Genomic DNA, 24,317 nt, shown 5'->3' on the forward strand with positions numbered 1-24,317 from the left:
GACCAAGCAAAAAATATATTCATCTTCGTCAAGTTTTGCTGATGGAAAACATTCGTCATGCTTGAGGTGTTGCGTCAATGAAAAACTTACTTGTGCAGATATCTTGGACAGCCGAAACCGCTTAAGACTTATACAAGAACGATGTTACAAGAAACAATCTTCGGATTTTAAGTCTTGCAATTTTTCTAAAAGGAAAATAAATAACAATGAAGATTCTGTCTTCTCTGAGAGTTTTAATTCATCAACACTTTTTGATGAAATGAACTACCGACCAAAGCAAACACGTAAATTAAAATTTTCATGCAAAAATCTTACATTTTCAATGTTATTATTGCTTTTCTTTTGCCATTTTCAACGCCCAGCGATTGCCTCTCGTTCTGCCGCCTTTCCTTCACCATCTTCCCGCCAACGAGTTCGATATCGGTCCGATCCCTATCATAGAACCGAACGGTCTAGATGTGAGAACATTCGAATTCGCACATGTGTCGATGTCGGTTATAACGTCACAGATATGTCTCTTTCACCATCAAACATATACAAACAAACAGATGCAATGGAAACGGTGAGTAAGATTGTGATTACTTTGAAAGTAGCGTGGCTTATATTTTTCGCTACAGGTTATCGTAGGTAGCTACCACAATAACTTGCCTCTTAACATTATTAAAGCAGCAAGTTTTACCATAATTTTTGGCATTTGGCTGAATCAATTCCAATGCTTTTAATTTTAGCATATTGGTGACGACAAATTTTCTGCAAATAGACTAAACCTTTTAAATGAGCTCCAAATGGGAACTTTTACACAGGTTTGACTTTTAGCATAAGAATATCGATAACGAAACTGTGTCCTGATATTACAGTTTGTTAGTTGGTGAAACGCAAAGTTTACCCTACTTGCACGAAACTTAACGCTGTCAATTCACCATTAACAACAAGCTAGAAGTAGATCTATTGTGAAAGTGCAGCACATAAAAACTTGAAATTGGACGATATGTTGCGATGAGAAATTACAGTCGTTTTTAAACATTATTTTTACATATTGTTTCATTGCGTGAGGAAAGAATGATTACTTTACCATCCTTTTCTGGACTGCCAGTCAAATAAATACTAACGCATGTGGCTGTTGGGTTGTGTATACATTTTGAGATTGATTGGTTGATTTGTCAAAGTGACTTTCTTTTTCATTTTTTAAAACAACAATGATGATGGTGCGGTCAGAAGCTTGTTCAATACAAAAATGATCAGCTTATTCGTCACAGCCTTGTAAGACGCAAACACTTCATGAATAGCTTTGTTAAAATTCTCTTGCCTCTAACAAGCTACAGTATGTGGTTGTGTCATTACTATACACTGTTGTCAAGCAAGATGACTGTGTACACCACACACAAGTATGGAGCCTGTGGGTAAAGTACTATCTCCAAATCACATCAATTTCATCATCGGTAACACGTTTGCAAGCGTTGTGCTGTGGTAGCAATAACACAAACTGAGGAAATGGACAGCGATCGGTTCTCCTAGCCGACTGTCAGGTCATGTTGCCACCTTTCCGCACAGATGCGTGTAGTCACAGTGCAGAAAGTTAAACAATATATAATCTGTGTCAGCTACCACCTGTCCTTAATATTGACAAACTGCAAACCTTTTCCCCATCAACTAGTTTTTGTTCATTAAACTTTCCGCATGTTTTCATATGGCTTGACTTTTCACCACAGATTCTTGCACCTTGATTACAGCTGCCTTGCTTGTCTGTTTGATGCCAGGGTGGCCCAAAAATCCAGTAAAATAAATGACAATTTGCATCACTCAGCAATAATGTTAGCAAACCTTACAAGCACAAACCCATGCCTTGATTCAGGGACCGTGGAGCTCAAAGGGAACATAAATAAGATAATTAAAAAAGATGAATTTAAAAGTACGGTATATTAAGCATAAATCATGCTATATGCTTCAGCACAATAACCCCCTCGGTGGTCACGTAAGTCGTAGCCTATATGAGAATCACTGTCGACGTGTGTTTATTAGATTTCATATACCAAAGTTTCTTTTATGTTACTCTTCAACAGCAAAGATGTTTTTGCAACTATTTGTTTAGGGTAAACCGGGATAAAATGGGACGAGGGAAAAATGGGACACGTCTGGGTAAAATGGGACTGTTTACAAAAAGTGCTCAATTGTGGTGTATTTGTTTTCCATGATGTGAACTTTTGCTTTAATGCATTATTTTATCTGTAACTTTTAGATTTACACTTTTACAGGCGCAACGACCATTGACCAAGTGCACACTAAAATCACAAAGCAATGCTTTTTTCTGCTTTTTTTCGAAAAAAAAATAGCGGCAATAGATCATACAATATCATAGGGTTGAGTGGCAATGTCTATTCCAGCAATAAATCATTCTGTAATTTATGTTTTTAAATTTTAAATACAAACCGATTAACTTTACTACTGCATCACCCACTGTTTTTTGTTCATTTTGCTTTTTATTCATGCTACATGTCTCGAAATAGTGTTCATTTGTACATGAACATTCCATTTTGCTTGTTGTGTTAAATTAGCACATTGCTTATTCTCAATAAACTGTTATTGTAAAAAGTTGTCTCACTACAACCAGTGAATAAAAAAACCGACAAAAGGAATTTCTCTAAGTGTCCCATTTTTCCCACACCCGGGAAAAATGTAGTATAATGATGTAAAATGCATGCAAAGATGCTATGGCACCAAGATTCTTGTAGCAAACTTGTAGTAACAATGCACAAATCCGTTATTGATGAACTATTGTACCAGTCGCTGCAGCATCTAAACATGATCAAAATGGTAAATACACTGATATAAAAGCACTAAACTTCATTCAGGCCTTTAAACAAGATTAACGTAATAAGCCTAGAAATACCTAATGGTGATACAAAATGCGTGTGAAATGTTGTGGATGGTTCAAAAGCACGTAAACTTGCAAAGGGAACCCGAGGCGACAACTTCAGCACTTGCCACACCCAAAAACCGCAACTGACTTTAAGGATACCGGACCGGTACTTGCTTGCAAATCGAATTAAATTTGTTCCATTAGAAATAACAAAAATTAATGTATTTTCTCAGTAAATTACGAGCCCCCTAATTTGTGGGCCCTGTGCAATCGCGCGGTTTGCACATCTCAAAAACCGGCACTACATGACTCATTAGGATGTCATAGCTCTTCTTTATCGCTTTGTTTACGCAACCCATTATTGTCAGAGTCCTCCTGCAGCATAGACATTGCTTCTTCATGAGATTGTGCGCATGAGATTCGTATAAAAATTTCATTGGCAATGGAACACTTTCAGTTTAACTTTTGTATTAAAAAGTTAAACGTTTACAATTATTCACATATTTGGTGAAGTGTGTAACTAAATTTCTCTGCTTGTAAAACGCCTTGCAGCAAGAAATTACCCCAAATCGTTCTATTCACAAATTATCTGTTGTTATTCTTTTGTGATGTCATCGAAAATACAATCTGAGTACCAGTAATGTTACCAAATCGCAGCTCGTGTCGATTTCGACACGTCCGTTGTTGGGGGTAGATCTTCTGATAAAATTTCATTATTGTCACAATGTTTATAAACACAGTTTAAAAGTTTAGGTAGTGCAAATACATGAAGCTACTGAAACTCTCATGATAATAGAAGGACAAACAAATGCAAAATGTAGATGAATGCCGAAATTTATAAAGTGTCGATTTCGACACCTCCCTCGTTCTAGTGTTAAATCAAAATTTGATCAGATACTTTGCCCAATTAACAAACAAAACTGGAGAATATCGTTTTTCCTTCTCAAGCTGGATCGTCATTATTGTTGCTGTTGCGAGAGATCGGTCACAATTTTGATTAAGTTAATGTTGAGTGCATACCGCTTGAGGCATGCTCAATTGCTCATGCTTGCTTAATGCCGGATAATCTGTTAAAAACTTTCATGTGTTTGCTTAAACATCTCAGCTTGTTTTTAATGTGAGGTTAAAGTTTTAGTTTTGGCCTTTTAAACTTCATTTTATCGTGTAAAGGTACATGCAAGAAGATATTTGTAGGAAGCATTACCAGTAGGTTATGTTTCACGTTAATTATAAAAAATAACGTTAGAACAAAACGTTGATTGCTTTTTTGCTCAATCTCCAATCGGGTGAAACAAGGAGCTGTTTAAATATTAAATGACGCCATGTTCTAACTTTTCTTCACTCCTGCTCTTATGTCACAACTTATGACGTTTTCGCCAGCTTCAGCACATATAACGTGATATATGGTGTAGCAGTTACAAGAGGGTAGCACTTTGCTGATGCCCAGTTTTAACAAAGCAAATCCATTTGATAAAGAAATATTTACATTTTTCTATTTCTCGGATTGCAAAGGCAGCATTTTACTTTGATTAAAGTTTTGTTTGCCTCCGCAAATCAAGCTTAGTGACAGATCAGTTCCGAGTTCCACTATATTACGTACGTCTGGGTTCGATTCCTGATCGAATTGTGCAAATCAGTTAAATAATACCATGGCTACTTAGAGATACAGCCTGATTTGTAACATTCTGCAGAGATCCAGCAAATTACTTTTGTGTTTTTTGAGCTAATTTGTTGTAGTCGTGCTTTGCTTGATATGATGTAACAACCAACAAAGCAAACTAATTCAAAATTGGCAGGGGCGTAAAGGAACAAGTGCAGGAGAGCGAACTGCCAACCCTCGCGTGCTAAGTTAGACCTACCCTTTTTACATTTCGATTCAAATAAGTTTGCTCTGAATGGTGAACAATGTTTCCTTTTAACTACGTTTACCTTGCTGGTTCAGGTTGTAACTTTGTGGCACTAACCGGATCTGTGTTGATAGTTTCTTCTGTGTTTAGGTACACCAGTTCAAGATGCTAATAAAATCTAAGTGTGCCGAAGAAATGAAGTTATTGGTTTGTTCGATTTACACACCAATCTGCATGCCTTCTTATAACCAATTCTTGCCTCCTTGCAGGTGAACAACATTTTTAATTGTAGCGTCGAAAGACAAACAACATATTATCATGCATTAATTTTGATGATTGTAAAAGAAAGACTTTCTTTTACAATCATAGAAAAGACTATAAAGACATAGAAAAGATTAAAAGAAAGACTTATTCATCAAACGCATGAGAACAAGTTGCTTTGTCCTTTCCTTTGAGTCAAAACTTATCATTATTATCACCATACTTGATTGACAGAGTATTTGTTAATGTTAAAAATTGGAAAGCCACCTAAAGTTGATAATTTTTGCCAGAATTTAAAAGCTTCAGATCAGACTGACATTGTCCTAGCAACTAACATAGAGAGTTCAGAGATTCTGTTGGTAGATGTAGCAATGTTTGAAGAAGTGAATCTTCCAAATTTCGATTAAATCCATGCCTTGTCACAAATCAAATAATACCCATATCGCACATATCGGCGCTATGCTCATCTGTATCTTTACCGGGAAAATATCTTTCAAATGCGACAAAAAGATTTTTTTCCTATGCCTGATTGAGTTGAAGATTTTTAACTAGCAAAATACCGTTTACTTATAAAAGTAAAAGACCTGTAAACAAAATAATAATCTAAAAACAATTATTCAAGGTTTCGTTATAGATTCTAGCATTTAGCAAAGCAACTGAGCATCATTAATATGCATGAGTTTAAAATTGAACGTTTGTCTTTGCTTCGATTTCAGGCTCCATAAACAGTAATAGTTACACAAAAGTTGAAAAATTTGAATTTTTAAGGCTTTTGTTTCAGATAATTTAGTGGAATTCAGAGATTGTTTCATATGTTTGGCATCAAAATTTCAAATTGGGATTGCTTGCGGTTTAATGAAGCCATCTGTTAAAATTGTTTCAAAAGAAGCAAATCTTTACGCAGAATAGCATGATCATATACGAAATTGTAAGCGTGTGAATTAACTAAGGTGGGCTTCAAAAGAAGTGCCCAAGGTAACTGCCTTATTCATGCCTACCTGTGTGTATAATGCCGCAGCCGAAGAATGATAACCAATCGTGATATTAGCTTTTTAACCATTCCGATTGACATCTACTGTACATCTGTATATTGTATTAAGTATATGAATATTAGGATATGTAAAGTCTTTCAAGTCTGTGACAACCTTCAATTTTTATTTGCTTTGTTTAGATTTATTTGCGAACGTGCAAGAGAAGGCTGCGAACACTATTTCAAGCAATACAACCAGCCTTGGCCGGAACTCTTCAACTGCGACAGATATCCGGCTTATACCAGTGAAAACCCGCTGTGTTTGCACTTTAATCGATCGGCCACAACTCAGTCAAAGAATACAACTCCCAGTTATCCGAGAAGTCTTGAAAGCAAAAGTTCTTTACCTTTTCAAAAGCAAAAACCTTCCGAGATTTCACCCTCCAACACAACGGAATTAGAAATGCAACTGACAAAGCAGAGCAACTGCCAGTGCCGGTGCTTTCCTCCAATGATTTCAGTCTCCGACAGAACCGATCCATTGTACAACCAGGTATTTTTTATTTGTTTGGTCATGGTATTTGCAAAGCATCTCTCTTTCCTATGTCAAACTGCTGTTATTTATTCTGACTTCTAAGTTCATAGATGATAGAGCTTGTCGCAAGTAGTTTATTGGAGAAAAAAAATCTTCCTAATTTTGCTATGTAAACTTTTGAAACAGTCATGAGATTTCAATTCGTTTTAAAGCAATTGAAGGGTACTAGCGATTATTTTTATTTCCTCTTTGCAAGTCGTGCTCCGCTACGTTAGGAGTTAATTGTTGAAGTTAATTTAACCTTACACTTGATCTCAAATAAGACACTCGAAAAAACATTTTCTCATGGCTGAGGTAACCTGCACTCACCTGAAATTATTTAAATTGGTAATTCATTACCACAAGTCCGTTTTAAATTTTATCCTTTATACTCATTTGAATCAATGCTCAGCTTCTTCAAACTGATTATAACAGCATTTGTAAGGCCCTTTCCAACGGCAACTAATACAGAAACAAAGTGAAAAAATGCTCACCAATAATAATTTGCTTCATTCTGCCATTTTCGTTAGCTAGTTCTCGTTTCTGTACGATTTCACACGGGTTAAAAATGTTGACTCCAAGTCTCCGGCTACGTTGCAGGGAACGGCCATTCTTCTCTTCTACATTTTAAAACTATAAATAAAAAAAGTAAAGAATATATTTCGGCCTTCATAATTATTGTCTCTCTAAAAGTGATTTCCGGATTCCATTTTGAGAGTATGTTTAAAAGCAACAATAAATATGATTACGGAGTTTACGTTTTGCCGAATCATATAGTCGATGATTTCAATCATTTAAAATCAATCATTGATTCGAAGCGGAATTGTCGGCATCCTGTTGGATGGATTACAAAATTCCGGAAAAAATTTCTTGTAATCCCCTATCCTTTTGTTTCTTTTATCGCCAAACTGGAATTTTAAGTTTATGGTGGATTGCTATTTGCTTATAATAGCTTCAATGTTATCCAAGATAAACGTCAGATTTCTTCCATAGAAATAGTTTATACTATACTTGCAAAGCTACGTAAAGTTGATGCTTTTCAGCAGCAGCCTCACTGTCACTGCAATTGAAGCAAGTAATTAGCTAAAGCCAGAAAGAACTGTGGCTTTTTTTAGAAAGTTTAGAGTCGTCTTGGGTTGGGCCTGATCATAAATAATTGCTTTATTTATCGTGAGTTGTTTCCGAATTTATTGACATGTGCTGCACATTCATTCCACAAAACGATAATTTTCTTCCATTACACCGTAACCATAATTACATCAAAACCGTTTTTTAATGTTACAATACTCCTAAAGTTATAAGAAACTTATGCATGTTTTTAGGGGTTATACAATGAACCGAATGTTTCTCAACTTTTTCTCATTAGTTTCTTTGTGGAATATTTTGCAATGTTTCTCTCGGTATAACTGTGAACAATTGCAAACAATACAGATGCAAGAAATGCTCAAAAAGACAAATTTTGCTGGTTTGTGTAGAAGCAAAAGTTTTGAGTTCTTAAATCAGTCTGCTTCTTACGATGTATATACAAGATTAGTTTCAAACCAAAAATTTGCGCACGAAGAGTGTGTGCAATGTGCATGTTTGTGATTTTAGTTTTGAAAGCAACACCAAAGCATTGTATGTTTAGAAAGTTAAACGTCTTTTCAGGAATGCAAATGTTTGTTCAGTCATTTAGAAAACTTGAAATATATTAGTACTGTAGAGTGTAGATGAACGATTTTATACGTTATGGAAGCACTGTAAAAAACTGTGACTTTTTATTTTTTACAAGCTTTACAATTTTTACAACACCTAAATCTTAAATGTTATAAAATAAAATGCAGCCTAATTAGAGATTGGAAAATTTATTTTAAACAAACAAGCCAATCGCTCAAAACTCGAAAATATGCGGTGATCTGCAGACTACTTTCTTTTAAATCGAAGCACTTGCAATGTTCCAATTCTTTCACCTTGAGTTTTTTTTACTTTTCAAAGTATCTGTCATCCCTTCAACTTCATTAAATGCGACCTCTGCAGGACACATACCTGGAAACTCTGTGAATTTGAACAATTGAACAGTTTATCAATTGTGAAGCAATATTCAAGTCTTTTTCTTATACCCGTATGCCTGATGTCTCCAAAACAAGTTTGATATTTTCATATCTTCAGAACGCCAAAACAAAATTATGTATTTGAAAACAAGAAAATTATCTAAATAGTGGTCTCATCATCTCTGCTATGCTTGACTTTCGTTTTCGTTTCCTTGTTTTCTATTTTATGATGAATGTGTCAACTGAGTAGCTACTTTCTCATAAATACATTGGATAATTTTGCTTTCAAACTGTTTTCTTATTGCAGTTGGTAATTTTGACAAACCAGAAGGCTTGACCATGTGCACCAAAAATGCATCTTTATTATGCTAATAGACACTTGTAAGATACATCCCTCCGTAATATATTTATAATAGCGCAATGCATCATATTAACAGCTGATACATTGTTTATATTTTATTGAAATATTGCGCACTGCGCAGACCTTTATAATTTTTTTCAATTCTATACTCGACTGCTTCCATGTAGCCTACGGTAGCCAGCCTTCTACATCCCACTCGAATTTGTGTCCACTTTTTGATTGCAATTGTTCAAAGTGATTGCAAGTTTTGGGCCTGTTGGATTTTTTCCAAAACGCAATCAAGATAACAAAAGGAAATATTTTGAAAAGTTTGTGCGAAACACTTGTAACAATATGTTGTTTCGATGTACAAATTTTGAGTTGGTGTGATTTCGTTTTTAAAAAACGAAAATGACTATTTTGTTTTTGAGTAAACAAAAACGTACCAATTTGTCAATTATATTTAAAAATGCAAAATTATTTCAAAAGTAAAAATACTCAGTTTTAAATTGTTTTACTTTCTAAATAAATGCGTGTCGTTTTGACCAGCTCTGCTATCAAGCTTTGAATCTTGCCTGCTTTCCCCTGTGACGTCAATATAACATCGGTTTTTCAATGTTGATTTATTAGATGGCAATTTTGTCAGTCTTGCTAGGCTATGTAAATAAACCACTTGAACTGGCAAGATTTTGACAAACTTGGTGTTATTTCTATCGAGAATTTAGCAAAGGCACGAGTTTTGTTAAGATTTTCTTCACTAAACCACTTATAAAATATTAGTAAATTATTTACACGTTTTTTTACGTTGAGAAAATGGAAATGTGAGCAAGGTGCTTTTGTCTTTTTGTTGACTCCATATATTGAACCGACCACATACCAATCTGTCATTGTCAGTGCTGCCGTATTTTCACATCTTCGGTATCTCGGTAACGAGAAGGGTAAAGTTAAATCTGGTTTCAGTATATTTTGGAAATCGTTGCGCTTTCAACCAAAATACTCAAATTTCGTTGTTACAGTTTTCTCTTTTTTTACGTATGTGCAGATTAAAGCACTATCTTTTTGCACGTTTCACTTGCCGTTTCACGACATTGAAAAGATCGAAACAAATCTCTGCATGCAAACCAAGAGTTTTTGGGATTCACGTCATCTTTTTATGGTTTTATGTAGATGAAACATTGCATTTCACAGCAACATTGCAATGACAAATGTTATATTACCAGCCTATAAAATCATCCTACCCACAAAAATTGAATGTTTCTTTGTTTTGCAGTGAAAAGATAGGCTACCTATTTTTTGTTTGGCAAGCAGCAACAAACATCAGTGGCGCACTGTTCAAGGAGTTGTAGATTAGCCCTTAAAGTGTTGACCAATACACATTTCCGTGACGTTACCAAGCAGCTAATTGATATTCAAACAGCACAAACAAGTTCAAAAGGAAAGACGAGATAATGTTTTAATTTTGTTGCAACCTGATATATTGTTTTCAAATTAAATTAAGTTATTGCCTTGGCTTGAGTATTTTGTATCCATTAGTGATTCGAAGGGTTTAGATGAGACAGGGCTGTGGTCATACCAAAACCACCTTGACCGCAGGCTTTATGCAATTGTCATAACATTTTACACTTATGCAAAACTATTTCGTACATAAAAGCAATGACAATACACTTCAGTGCAGGTCTATCTAGAAATGCTGAACAACCGACTTCACAATGAAGGGAAGTGTTTTTCTCAGTTGTAGTTGTTTCCAAAGCAGGTGTCTGCCGATATTTTAAGTTATCACCACAGGCAATTAATTTGAAGGCAATGAAACTTTTGCTGTCCATGTTTAGCAGCTTTAGGCGTTTGGCTCATATTGTTTCCACAGAACACACTGCATGGTATTTTTTCCATCGATATTTCAACCTGTGGTCTACAGCGACTTCATGAAGCTCACGACTTACTATGATTTACGTAGGAAGCGCGTGGTCTAACGTTAAAATATGTCAAAAGCATATATTTTGAACTTGTTCTGGGACTGTATCTTGGCGAAGTGCCGTCTCATATTTATTAGTGTTTGTTGCGAGTAACTTTGGAGCGTACGGAGCAAAAATAAAGTCTTTCCTTTCGTCTTATTGTACGACGAGTTAAGCCTCTTGGTATGCATAAACAAATGAACCTACGGAAAAGACATTTGTTTTAAATGACAACAGTATCAGCGTTGGCTAACGAATTGTCCTTTATGCTAACAACTTATTTTTAAGTCAATCTATCAAACATTTGGACTATTGATATTCAGGTTCCGTTAAAAAGAAAGCAAAGATAAATAAAAAACACTTTAGGTTCCAATAAATTAAAAGAATGGACTGGACAGCTGACCATCAGATGTTTATACTTGTGTTTAGTATAATTTATTTGTACTGTACAATTTCTTGGTGGATGAATTTGTAGCAAATTTAAGAAAAACCAAAAGCACACCTAACCTTCTTTAAACAAATAAAAGATTTTGTTTGTACACTGCTTGCAATTGCTCTGGCACACCAGGTTAATAAAACACTCTTTCATATAAACAAACTTTGGTTTTCACATAAATGTAGTCACTCTTGATTTTTTGCAAATAAAATATAGCGGATCTTTTACGCGGCTGATTAAGCTAATCGTCTGGTTAGGTAATTGAGAGTCAGCTTGAGTGAAGTTAATCATTAATCATCTATTCTAATCAGCAAATTACGGTTGGTGCATAAGAAAGGAAAATGAGGAAAATTTTATTCGTGGAATGAGCTGCTATTCAATCGGTGAATAATGGACAACAATTGATACATTCTATACTAAAGAATTCATAATAATGACGATCATTCAAGAAGGCTACTGCCATGACCCACTAGAACACGGCCAAATATGTTGCTATTTGAGGAAATTTCTAAGAGTCTGAATTGTTACAATCGTAGCTAATGACAAACCTGTCATCTTCCCATTTCCAGAAGTCAGTAAAATAATCAGTATTTGCACCTAGACATATGTTTGGCTTAGTTAACGGGAGATTAGGTATGTACGTTGAGCACAGTTTACACAATAATAATGTAATATGTAAGACTTTTCAACTGCATCCTGGAGGTAGTCTTATCATACAGTCGTTAGGTTTTTTTGTATTGCAGGATTTTTCGCCAAAACACATATTTTACTTGCAAAAGTAAACTTGGCGAAAAACAAAACAAACTAAAATTTAAATGAACAGCTTACAACATACAATTCACAAAAAATCCTTGATGTTTTAAATGGAACATGCAATTGCACCAAACGATGCTACCTCCAAGATGCAGTTGAAAAGTCTTACATATTAAATCTTTATTGTGTAAACTGTGCTCAACTGCTCAACGTACATACCTAATCTCCAGTTAAATAAGCCAAACATATGTCTAGGTGCAAATACTGATTATTTTACTTACTTCTGCAAGTGGGAAGATGACAGGTTTGTCATAGCTAGGATTGTAACAATTCAGACTCTTAGAAATTTCCTCAAATAGCAACATATTTGGCCGTGTTCTAGTGGGTCATGCTACTGCATTTACAATTCTGTGATGGGGGACACTTGATGGGGAACACTTCAACTAGTGTTATAGTGTAAAGTGATATAAGTAGCGCAATAGCATGGTCATTATTTTCAGTTGTTCACATGGTTCATCGTTTTAAAGCGAATATTATTGCTTGAAATAGTTTAACAGTAGTTCTTTTTGTCAGATTATTATCAAACATAAAAAATATATGAATGACCAAATTTTCTGTGTTTAATACACTAGCAATACATGCCAATTTGTAGGTGTGATAAACACAACAGCGCTCCTCACCCGTCTGCGACTGTTGGCCCTGCTATTTTATAGTCTGCTATTTATTCATTTTTTCGATAAGTTTCTATCTGTAAGGTTAATATATTTTTCCAATAACGAATTGTTGAACAGCCATTAATTAATAAAACTGCAAATAAAGAAAACTCTTTAAGCTTATGAAGACGATGACTCTTCAAGCTTTATTAGAAATTTAGTGTTGGAAAACGTATGTGCTATTTTTTGCATTTCGTGGCTGAGGTAAGTTTGCATATAAAACATTTGTAAGGTTTTAATCCTAAAGAAATTTTTAGTGCACACAGGTTACGCGTTTATGTTTTCCGGCTATTGAAATACCAACCAAGTAAGCCTATATATTTTTAAACACCTTGCGTTTTGGTTGTTTCTCCGTTTCCAAACATCTAAGTGTCGTAATCGATGTACATTTTTGAACTAGTTTTTGCATCTGAACAACAGGTAATCTTCATCCTAGCATAATGAATGTATGTATGTAGTTGTTTTAAAAGTCAATTAATTTCTTTTGGATTATAGAGTGAGGATTAGAACTTATCTATTCAATCTATGACATTGTTAGTAGAAGCTGATGGATGAGTGAGGGTTAGTGTGTGTATAAGTTACACATAACATCATGTTTAGCCTCGCATAACGTGACAAGCCAGTTGTATTAACAACATTATTAACACCGTGTTTTTAGAGAAAACGTTTACGTTTAGTTTCTATACCTTTTGGGCCATTTCTTGCTCTCAGTAAGTTCTCGTTATTGGCGTTCATGCAGTTTTCTGTTTTCATTTAAGATTTTAAGTGGTGCTTTGTTCAATCTCAACGTTGGTCACAAAAGCCATTCACCAACAAACACAGTTTGTTGGCTGCCTAGTTGACCTAATACTTATCATGCAATAGACGTAAATTCAGCATCAGCTGAACGTCTTAACCCATTTATGCCTAGCGTCCTATATGTAGGACACCTACTCAAATTAAAATTTTTCTTTGCACGTTCAGTTTTGAGATTTCGACGAAGTCAAAATACAATTATGAGTATTTTTGCAGCATATATGACCACTTTTTCAAAAATTGCTTTTTTGGTTGAGGCTTGACATCATTTTCAATTTTCCCGATTTTGCTAAATCTGAAATTTTGAAGGTGCATGTCGAATTATGATAATAAGTTCGCATATGCAAATAAGCTTCCAAAAATATTTGTCATTGGGTTTATTCGTTATGTATCAACATATTTTACAGCAAATGTTTAACCCTTTCTGCCCTAATAGGACATATTCGTCCTGTTTCGTTTAAGTGGATGTATGGGATATTTAAAACTTTTATTTTGCTCAACCAACGGTTTGGACACATTCGGCCGTTTTCAGTTTTCAAAAAATATATTTTTAAATATATTTAATTGGCAGTAAAATTTTTGAGGTATATATATATAGGTCGCTAGGCACACGTGTTAGCAAAAGCGACAATCAATTCTCACGCATCAAGCGGTATCAAACAGCGATTCCCTACGATTTCTACGCTGTATAACAAAGTAGTTGTGTTTGTTTTTAGAACAATAACATATTTATCGTAATTTACTGAAATTTTTTGATAAATTTTTAGTTTTCTCTTGGCGTTTTTACATGCGCATCGTGACGTAAGAGAAGTTAGTAAGGGTCTGGTAAGTACGAAGTAGTTTAGGCCATGGAGGAAACCTTGTCAGCAATTTTGCTGATGTCCTCGCTAGCTGCGGCAGAAAGTTTTTCCACTTGTGCTACGACAACTTTTTCAGTAGTGTGAAATTGGCAACGACGCTGGAGGACAAAATTAGGGAAAGCAACAGCTACAATTCGTGAAAACAGCACCGAAAAATGTCCGCTGATCCCTAAAGATGCTCTGAAAAAATAAGGAAGAGGCAAGTTCGATTTTAGAACCGATACCGACAACGGCGTGCTGGTTTGCAAATGGAATGACAACAGTGTGGTAAATTTATGCTCGAATACGGTTGGAGTTTACCCAACTTCTCAAGCCTCTCGATTCATCCTCTGAAAAGAAGCGTGTGCAAATTGAACAACCTTGATTGATCTAGCTCTATAACGAACATATGGGGAGGGAACGTTGATAGAATGGACCAGAACATTTCGAACTATCGCATCGCAATGAGAAGTAAAAAATGTTATCCGTGCTTGATTTCATACATGCTCGATATTTCTGTCAACAATGCATGGCAACTGCAAGAAATTTGCAATAGAGGCAATTCAATGGATTTGCTTTCTTTTCGATGATAGGCTATATTGCCAGAATATACTTGTCACAACATCGAAAGCCACCTCAACAAGGAAAGCGGGGCAGACCACAAAAGGTTTTATCCGATGTACGTTACCATGCCTAGGCAATGAGCATTGGGTGCTAGCCCAGGACAAACAAACTCGATGCGCCTATTGCCACGCAATAACTACTACAAGATCCGAAAAATGCGATGTCGGTCTGCATGTCAAATGCTTCAAGCAATATCATATTTCCCAATGACTTGTTTCAGTGATGTGTTGCTTTGTTACTTTTCATCTTCATATTTTGTGAACTTTCATTTCAATAAAATGCTCGATGACAAAACATTTCCCATTTATCACTTTGAGCGATAACGATTAGGCCTACGCATTACGCACAAAAAACTTGCGAAACTTGATAGCGGTTTGCTTAGCGTTCTATTATGTAGGACGGTCTTTTTCTCGACCGGTACTAACATAATTAAGAAAAGATTAATTGTGAAATGTTTTTTAGGTCATGATTATGCAATAGTTAAATTTTCACATAAAATTTTTAAGCACTTTCACTTTCGGCACAAATGGGACAAGAATTGGAGCTGATGAGTTGAAGCAATAAGCTTTTTTAACTGGTCGTAAGCACGATCAAAATTTTTCTAACATGTCTGTCATTTAATGCAACATGTGGTGTGGAAAAGATCTGCTACCGATACGTGTCATTTCTTTGAAGAAGATGTATTGTTGATTTTTTTGAAGGCTCTGTAAACAATTTCCATCACAATTAATACGCCAGTTTGAATGTTTTGTTTTGTTGAGGGTTAATCTTGTCAGCACCTCTTGTCAAACATCATCATTCGTGCAGAAAGAAGGTTACTTTAGCTACTGATGATTGACGATTAAAAAAAAAACAAAAAACAAACACTTGGAGGGTCTATAACATCCAGACCAACGAAACGCTTAAACAACCGCAATGCTTCTTCAAGCCGCAAATGTCGACACTTTATATTTGTTTTGATAAACCTTTTGCATTTTGTTTACATTGTAGTCTATTTGTAGCACTGCCAATGTAGAGAGAGTAGTTGTGAACAGTTACGTAATTCATGCAAGCTTCAAGTTATAAGTTATGTATTCATTTGTATGTATATCAAATATAGTTATTACTCTCCAAACCCTTGGCAGCCTGCCTTAAAAGGAGGATCATCAGAAGGTGCTTCATTTGTAAGCATATGTGAAGTGTTTTTCTAACCACGTATGAAACGAACATCACTTCTCCATTTTTTTTGCGTTAACTCATTGTTTTCTAACGTTTCTAGAATAACTGCATGTAGGTTGATTGATTGATTGAATCTTTATCCTCGGACTGGGAAAGCTTCTTGCAGAGCTTAATCCTGGCAGTTTCGCATACTTGCAGAGGCTTTGAATCACTGACGCAGGACCGGTCACCGAGATTGACAGAGTGAAGTTTCCGATTGTTGAAGTCTTGTTGCCGGGGAACTATTCCATCCATTAGATGCCGCTGAATGGAGAGTAGTCCTCAACGTGCGTTGCTCAAGCGCACACCCCGAGAGTCGAACCAGCGCCGCTTGATCTTGAAGCTTCTTTGTTCCAGAAGTGACGCGCTATCCAATTGAGCTATCGGAGCTATCTATTAGTTGTTGGTCATGCTTGAACACATGAAAGTTAATAAGACCAATGCCATTGAACTACCAACCGCAATGTTTGTTTTATAATGTGTGAAATTCGTTGTTTTTTGGGAAACACATCACGCGCAAAAATTGTCCCAGTTACTGCAAAAACCAAGTCTGAGCACGAATCAAGTCTTGAGCTTTAGATTTTTAACGCGATTGTAATACCGTAAGTTGAAGGAAACTACGCATGTAACAATTAAATGACAGTGCTTATGATTTAAACTGGTCTATAAAGAGAGTGCTGGTCAAATATATCAAACTGAACACGAAACAAGGCAAACTTGCTTCAGTGGGAACTGTGCCTATACTTGGCAGAGTTGCCAACGCCAATACATCAAAACTCTCCATTGTATCAGAATTTAATCTTATCAATTTAAATATTTGAATTCAAAAAAAGTTATTTTTTCATGGTCCTTTGTAACGAATGTATTCAGTATAAAGTTATATATTGCAACTACACTGAGCAAAACCTTCTCCCACGAAAAAATTAAAAACGTTTCCTACCAACTCATAGTGAAGAAATTTCATGGTTCCAAGGAATTATTTTGCTATTTTTTAATAACTTGAATGGACGACCTTCCTCGGGCTGAATGTATTTTCAGCTGCTTTCAATATTGAAATGATGCACAAGTGGCTGTTGGTTTCCGTTGCCACAACCAACGCTGTGTTGTTGACGATATAATATTCTACCATATTTAAGCTGACAGCTAGAATAACCGGTAGTCGCTCTTATGACAATATTTAAAAGCATAAATATTGAAGGGTTGCGCGACTGCTTTAATTTTTTGGTTTTTAACAAATTCATATTTCAATTTCTTTTCATTGCAATGTGTAATACTGTACATGGTACATCAACATACGCATTTTATAATTAAGCCTGGCTCGCGCAATAAGAATACCGTTATGTTGTGTTGTAAAAATGCCACAAAACTTTTGCATCGTTTATTTCTCAGTGTGACACCAGAGGTGTTTGTCAAAAAATAATTAACCGTTTCAATTTTGATCAACTCAAACCATTTAAACTTTTTGTCAATTTTATTACTTAAACAAGATGTTGAAGAAGCGTTAGAACATAAGCAATGCACGTGGTATAGAAAAATAGAAAACTTTCGTAGTCTGCCAACTCATGCAGGGGCTCTTTGTAATTTTGTTATTTTTTTGGTTGATGCAATTTTTTTTAGAAAATTGATTCAACCCTAACCTAACCCAAAAACGTTAATGTGTTCAACGAATGATTAATTGTTGATATCAAAAAGACACCATTGGTGCTATTTTGCCACTAGTACAACAATAGTCCGAGACCGACCCATGTCTGTGTGTCACAGGGACTTATTGTGACAGTCAACAATTCGGTAATGAATAGAGCAATTAGCAGTTCTCCAAACTTTTTCATTTCTTGTCTCCGTAAACTAATCATTGCTCCAAACAAGGTAACATTTTGTGCTTAAGTAAATTCAAAGTTTAATGTAAAGGTAATTGCAGCTTTATCGTGGTCATTAGAGCTTATAAAGTCTGGCTGCTATACAGCTATTAATATTATGTGGGTCTCTGACTTTGAAAGCTTAAAAGTCATTCTTATAATACTGCATATTCATAGCATTCTGTTACTGCATGTGAGACAATAAACTTTACAGTAAACTCTAAAATAGTTACACTTTTGCACGAAATGACTTACTACTGCTACAGCGTAATTCCATCTTTCAGGAAATTGTACCTGTTAAGACAATATGCTCTGTTACACCTGACAGCAGTAATTGTAATGTAAAAATGTTCAAGTGATGTACGTGGCCCAAAATAAACCCATTGTCTAAGCATTGATAAAAACACGTAATTAAATCAACAGACGAAGCCTGTGTTGCCTGTTGAGTTTACGAAATGCGGTGTGTATAAACAACACGTAACGCAGTCATAATTCTATTTCATAAAAATTTATGATCAACGATTTATATTTGATTTACTTTTATAAAAATTACACTTTTTATTCAATGTTTTGTGAAATGGCGGGTGAACGATTTTATTTTCAAACCAGAACCTACAAAATGAATATTTAATGTGAACAACATATAAGTAAACTTAAATCCATTACTACTTGTGCATTTTCATGCGTTTTTCTGAAGTTGTTGAGCAGGGGTATAATCACTGAAAGATAAACAAAACTGAGAATTAAACAATAAGGGATTCACAAAATAATCAGCTACTGTAATAAAAATCTAAATGATATCGAAAGTGAAAGTCTGTCAAATTACAGCAAAAACTTTTTTCTCTTCAACAGAGCTTCTATTACAGTACCTTTACATGTAAGATCTGTAGATCAAAATGAATAAAGTTTATACTGGACTGTTTTTAACTTTGAAAAGAGTTTCAAACTGTTTTTTATCACTTTGTAAATGCTTCATAATCGTGATCACTTTTGGTCTCCAGGTACGAACGGGGATGGTCCACAACTGCGCCATGCCATGTCGATCCCCTTACTTTAGCCCTGGCCAGCAACAATTTGCTGAACTTTGGATCAAGGTCTGGTCTGTTGTCTGTTTTTTTGTTACTCTGGTAACCGTGGGCACCTTCTTGATTGACACCGACCGCTTCAAGTATCCTGAACGGCCAATCATATTCCTCTCCGCTTGTTACATGTTTGTGAGTGTGGGGTAAGTTGATCCTTCATTCTGTTGCTTGCTAAGGTGTGTTAAACTAAAAAAGTTTTACTCTCTTTTCTTCATTCCAACTCAAATATAAACAAAAGTTCGAACCTCTAGATATCTTGTTTATGAAAATGGTTGGTGGTGACAATGCCTTGTTGACTGATTCTACTTGGGTAGACCGAACACATCAGCAAGGCTTGGTTTAGTGAATCTCGTTGAGAAGTTTAACTTTAAGTCCCAGTTGAATAGAAGTTGAACATTGTGCATGTTCGAACTTATAACATTAAACTTTGGATCGTCTTCTGGTGCGTTTAATAGTTGTAAAAGAGTCGATTGTTGTTTTTTTTACTCTGTTAGCTGTGGATTCCACTTATTCTCCCATATGGCATTGCCTTCTTTACTGTAGATATATTACTTAGCTGGTAGATATGCCCAATTGCCCATCACTAAGAATTTTTGTAAGATGTTGATTACATGAAACAGAAAATTAAGCGATCATTGTTGATTGCAACGTTTAAAAGTAAATCGCGAATGTTTATGTTGAATAGCGACGACCAAAGGATATAAATCAAATCGTTTTTTTTATGTGATATATTTGAAACCGTAACGTTCTTCGTGTTTGACTTGAATTATCAATTTCAGATTTCTCATCCGAGTTGTGGCCGGTCATGAAACTGTGGCCTGCTCGGTCAAATCAGATCGAATCCTTTACAAAACAACCGGTCCGTTGCTTTGCAGTATTGTCTACATGCTCATATACTTCTTTGGAATGGCTGCTGCTATTTGGTGGGTTACAGGCTACTTATCGGTACTTCAAGAGCAAGCGTGGAATGAGCTAAATAGTTTGATGTTAACTATTTAAATCTGCAGTGATTGTTGGATAAATTAACATGAAAAAGTCACAAAACAAACTACTTGGACAGTAAATTCGTATCGGCATATCGCTTTAATGCTTCAACGAAAGGTTTAGATTGTTTTTGAGTTTTTAAAAATTTAAATTTCTTAAAAAGGTTAAAACTATTTTTTCATTATTACACGAAAAACATCACTTCGAAAATTAGCTGTGTTAAAATTTACAATAAACGTTCAAACTTTTAATTCCTGTACTGCTTCACGTTTTACAGCAAGCACATGCAAAAAGTAAGTACAATTTTTTTAATTTATATCAGCATAGACTGCAGCTCAGACAAATCCACGAATGTTGATAGAAGTTGTATATTCTTTTCCAGGTGGGTATTCCTGTCGCTGACGTGGTTCCTGGCTGCAGGCTTGAAATGGGGAAGTGAGGCAATCGCATATTACTCGCAATATTATCATGGCGTCGCTTGGATGTTTCCAGCGCTTAAAAGTATTGCGGTAAGTCTTGGTAGAAAATCAAATTTTTATATATAAAAATAACCTGCTTGAACGAGCGATTCCACTATAATTTACCTCAAGGTAGTTTGTGCGAAGAAAACTGCCTGAATAACTACAAGGTAAATAAAGGCTAAAAATGTAATGCTGTTGACAATATTTTGGCTTGAAGAAAAAAACATATCTGTCTTTAACAACGATCACCGCTTCAAACAAAAATCTTCACTTACATGGTAGTGCAAGCTATATGTAAAAGTTTGTTGAATTAAAAATAATTGATTATTGTCGTAGGGGAATGATTATTGTCGTAGGAAAATGAATTTTTGTTTCCTCACCAAATAAAATAAAGGTTTTGTAATAATTTCCAAACCCGTAAATACTATTGAAATCATAATCACATCTTTCGACAAGAAATACAGTTTTGTTTTTCCAGATTTTGGCAACATCGTCTGTTGACGGAGATCCATTGTCTGGGATATGCTATGTAGGCAACCACAATACGGGTACTCTCATAGCGTTTGTCATCGCTCCTTTGGTTTTGTACCTTGGATTAGGACTTTTCTTTCTCGTTCTGGGATATGTGTATCTTTGTCGGATTAGAATCTCAATCAAAAAGGTAGGCCCATTTAAAAACAATTGTCATCTGGTAGATTTGAATTGTTGCTATTTTGGCCTATTCTTATCAAAGCTATTCGTCATCATTGAACGCGCAATGGAAACGCTCTCCGTTCATCTTTCGGCACTCAGGAGAGTAGGGTGGCCAGTTTCTTTCTCTCGGCCGTCTTTACTTCAGCATCTACGCCCACCCAATTTATTACACCATGGGTAGAGGTGAGCGGTGTTTTCCACAACCAGCTGAAGCCGGGAGTCGAACCAGGTTGCATAATTGGAAAACCAACGCCTTATCCGTTGCGCCATCCCACCGCTCAATACCTAATGTAAGCATAATTGAACAAAAATGAAAACGACTCGTTTATGAAAAATATCAAGATAAGCCTTCTCTAGTTGATAGGCTATAATTTTTTCAATATTGATATTTTTACATTTGTGGAGCCTGCTGTGCTGTACTTGTTGTCATCATATATTTTAATTGCTCATGATAACTGAGACAGAATAAACAAATTTTTCTTTTTGGAAATAACGAAAAAGTTTATAGTGGCCTTACTTTTGTTTCAACAATCAAGTGTGAAGTCGTCGTAAAACAAATTTTTGTGAAACTGTTATGGTTAAGATTCAATCACGACTCACTCATTTCCAAGATAAAATTATCTCATTTAAACCAAAGCATGCAAACCACCACAGGTTGCTGTGATTATTTTATATTGTAATTTAATGTTTACTATGTGATGAACTAAAGTTCATCATTTTACAATTATCTTAGGTTGGAAAAAGAACAGATACTTTGGAAAAGTTGATGAAAAGGATAGGACTGTTTTCAATTCTTTACATGATTCCTTCAATCCTGCTCTTGGCTTGTCATTGGTATGAACTACAGAACAGAGAGAAATGGGCAAACGCTTTTAACTGTAGAAGGCCCAACGGACTTCGGTGTATTCATGGAGCAAAGTCGAGGCCCGAATTTGAAGTTTTCATTGTTAAATATTCAGTCGCATTGTTAATTGGGGTTACCAATGGCGTTTGGATTTGTTCGGGCAAAACCATCGTATCTTGGAAACAATTCTATCGTCGCTGCTACTGCTGTGTCTATGACCTCACTGTCATTGTATCTTGGTTTAAGCGGCGCAGCATGAAAGCTAACATGAGCGAAGGATCTTCAGAAACGAATATAGAAGGGATTCCACAAATAAGTAGTGATGGAACGTCTATTGAAACTGGAGAAGTTGCTAAGCATTTCTTTCTAACCAATCATGGTGACATTGCACGACTTTCCTCAGGAGATCAGGAACTCTCGTCGCGTGACGACTCAGCTATTTGCTGCAACCGCGTGGCTGTTTTAGGCGAGATTAATCAAGTAACAGAAAAAAATGAAAAGCACAAATCTGATCCAAAGAGACGCCGAACTTCCGAAGGTCGATCTAGAACAAGCTGCTTTCCACCGGAATGCAGCTACAACTCATTTGAGAGCAGCAACCAACCAAGTTTATCTTGCATGACCGGAATCAATGGAGGTACCTCTCCGAAGCTTATTGATGTATTGATCCCAACTGAAACAAAAGAAGGTACCATGGTTATGCCAATCTGTCGTAAAAATACAAAACATTGCAATCCAAAACAGATGTGCATTGCTGAAGGAGGTCCACCACTTACTTGCCACACGTCGAGAGCTTCAACAGGGAGATCATTGTCACACAGACTCTCAAACAACTCATATACGCAACCAGAGCTCGAAACTGGACACTGTTTCCTGTATTGCGACCAGTCTGGTTCTATCGCTCTCCTGGAGCCCCAATCTCCACTTTTGAAAGACTCTGAATGCGGCAGGAACCGAATCCAGCACATTCATCATCATCATCACCACCACCTTGAGGCAGAAGCTGCATGTACTTGTCACAATCGTTCCCATTTCAACCTCCGTAGAAGCAATAATCAAAAACATTGTCACTCGTCTAGCGATTCCGGCTCTTCAAAACTATTTTTTCAAAGAGACACACAACGCGTTGTACGAATATCGTCACCTATCGATCGTAATTCACCAACTGGTTACAACGCTTTGCGTCGCTGATAGTGGAGGTTACAACGCTTTGCGTCCCTTTTATGCTTTTTATATATTTATTTTTATTAGAAATGACTTTTCGTGACACTGTAATTTTCACGTCATTAAGTTTCAAAATGACTCTAATAGTTAATTTAACTATTTTGGTATTTACTAACGTTAAGTTTATGTAAAAGCGATGAGCATTTCTCATCAAAGATCATTTTTTCGCAATTCCTTATCATCTTTTTAGTGGTGACTCGGTTGTTTGAGTAAAAGAAATGGAAAAAGTTTTGCTACTGTACAATTGTACATCTGTAAAGCATAGAAGCTTAACTTTATTTTACCATCCTTTAACTGCTAATGCTGGTGTAGGCTACTGTATTTCTTGCGAATACGTTTTGTTCTAGATCATGTCTCACACTCAGGTGCCACTAAGTAGGCTATAAGAGTCAGTAGTAAACAGAAACAACTATCGATATCAACAAAATCAATCCTGGGACAGAATCTAAAGTGATGCAATAATAATTCCTTTTCTTAAATTTCTAACACCATCTCTTTCTTACGGATCCGGGTTAATGATATTTTTTTGTTATTTCAGTTGACTGGGATGTTGTAATTTTGTTTGCTCGAAATATTTTGTTGTTGCGTCTTTGTCAAATGCTTCTGGAAGGAGAATCTGATTACTTAAAGTGATTTCAAGGTGGAATCAGAGTGCAAGCAACAGATTTCCTTCCAATTTTCGATTTTGAAGATGTACTCGCAATGATGAGCCGACAATAAAAGTTATCAGCGTGTACTTTGCTTGTTGATGTTGACAATCTCTGATATTGCTTGATCAAAGATTTCGAAACTCACTATGGCCCTTTTTTCCAAGCTCACGGATTGAACAATTAGAAATATTATGACGTTTAAAACAATCGTACTTGAGTTAGGCTACTTGACGGATAAGTCCAACCGTTTTCTGCTGACAAAGTAATTTTTTCTTTGGGCGTTCTTACCGCGAAGATCAGACAAAACTAACAAATCTTATCACGTTAGAACTATA

General features: G+C 35.7%; 1 protein-coding gene across 1 annotated transcript; it reads left to right on the top strand.

Moving 5' to 3' along the window:
- Nucleotides 1-24,066, top strand: LOC145768480 (frizzled-5-like). Its single transcript, XM_082579978.1, has 8 exons — nt 1-562; nt 4,855-4,973; nt 6,137-6,488; nt 19,046-19,269; nt 19,906-20,049; nt 20,493-20,619; nt 21,050-21,232; nt 21,998-24,066. The coding sequence occupies exons 1-8, from the start codon at nt 260-262 to the stop codon at nt 23,297-23,299; spliced, it is 2,754 nt and encodes a 917-aa protein (XP_082436104.1). The 5' UTR covers nt 1-259; the 3' UTR covers nt 23,300-24,066.
- The last annotated feature ends 251 nt before the right edge of the window (nt 24,067-24,317 follow it).

This window comes from Aplidium turbinatum, chromosome 4 (assembly GCF_918807975.1).
Source record: "Aplidium turbinatum chromosome 4, kaAplTurb1.1, whole genome shotgun sequence".
NCBI classification, from domain to species: Eukaryota; Metazoa; Chordata; class Ascidiacea; order Aplousobranchia; family Polyclinidae; genus Aplidium; species Aplidium turbinatum.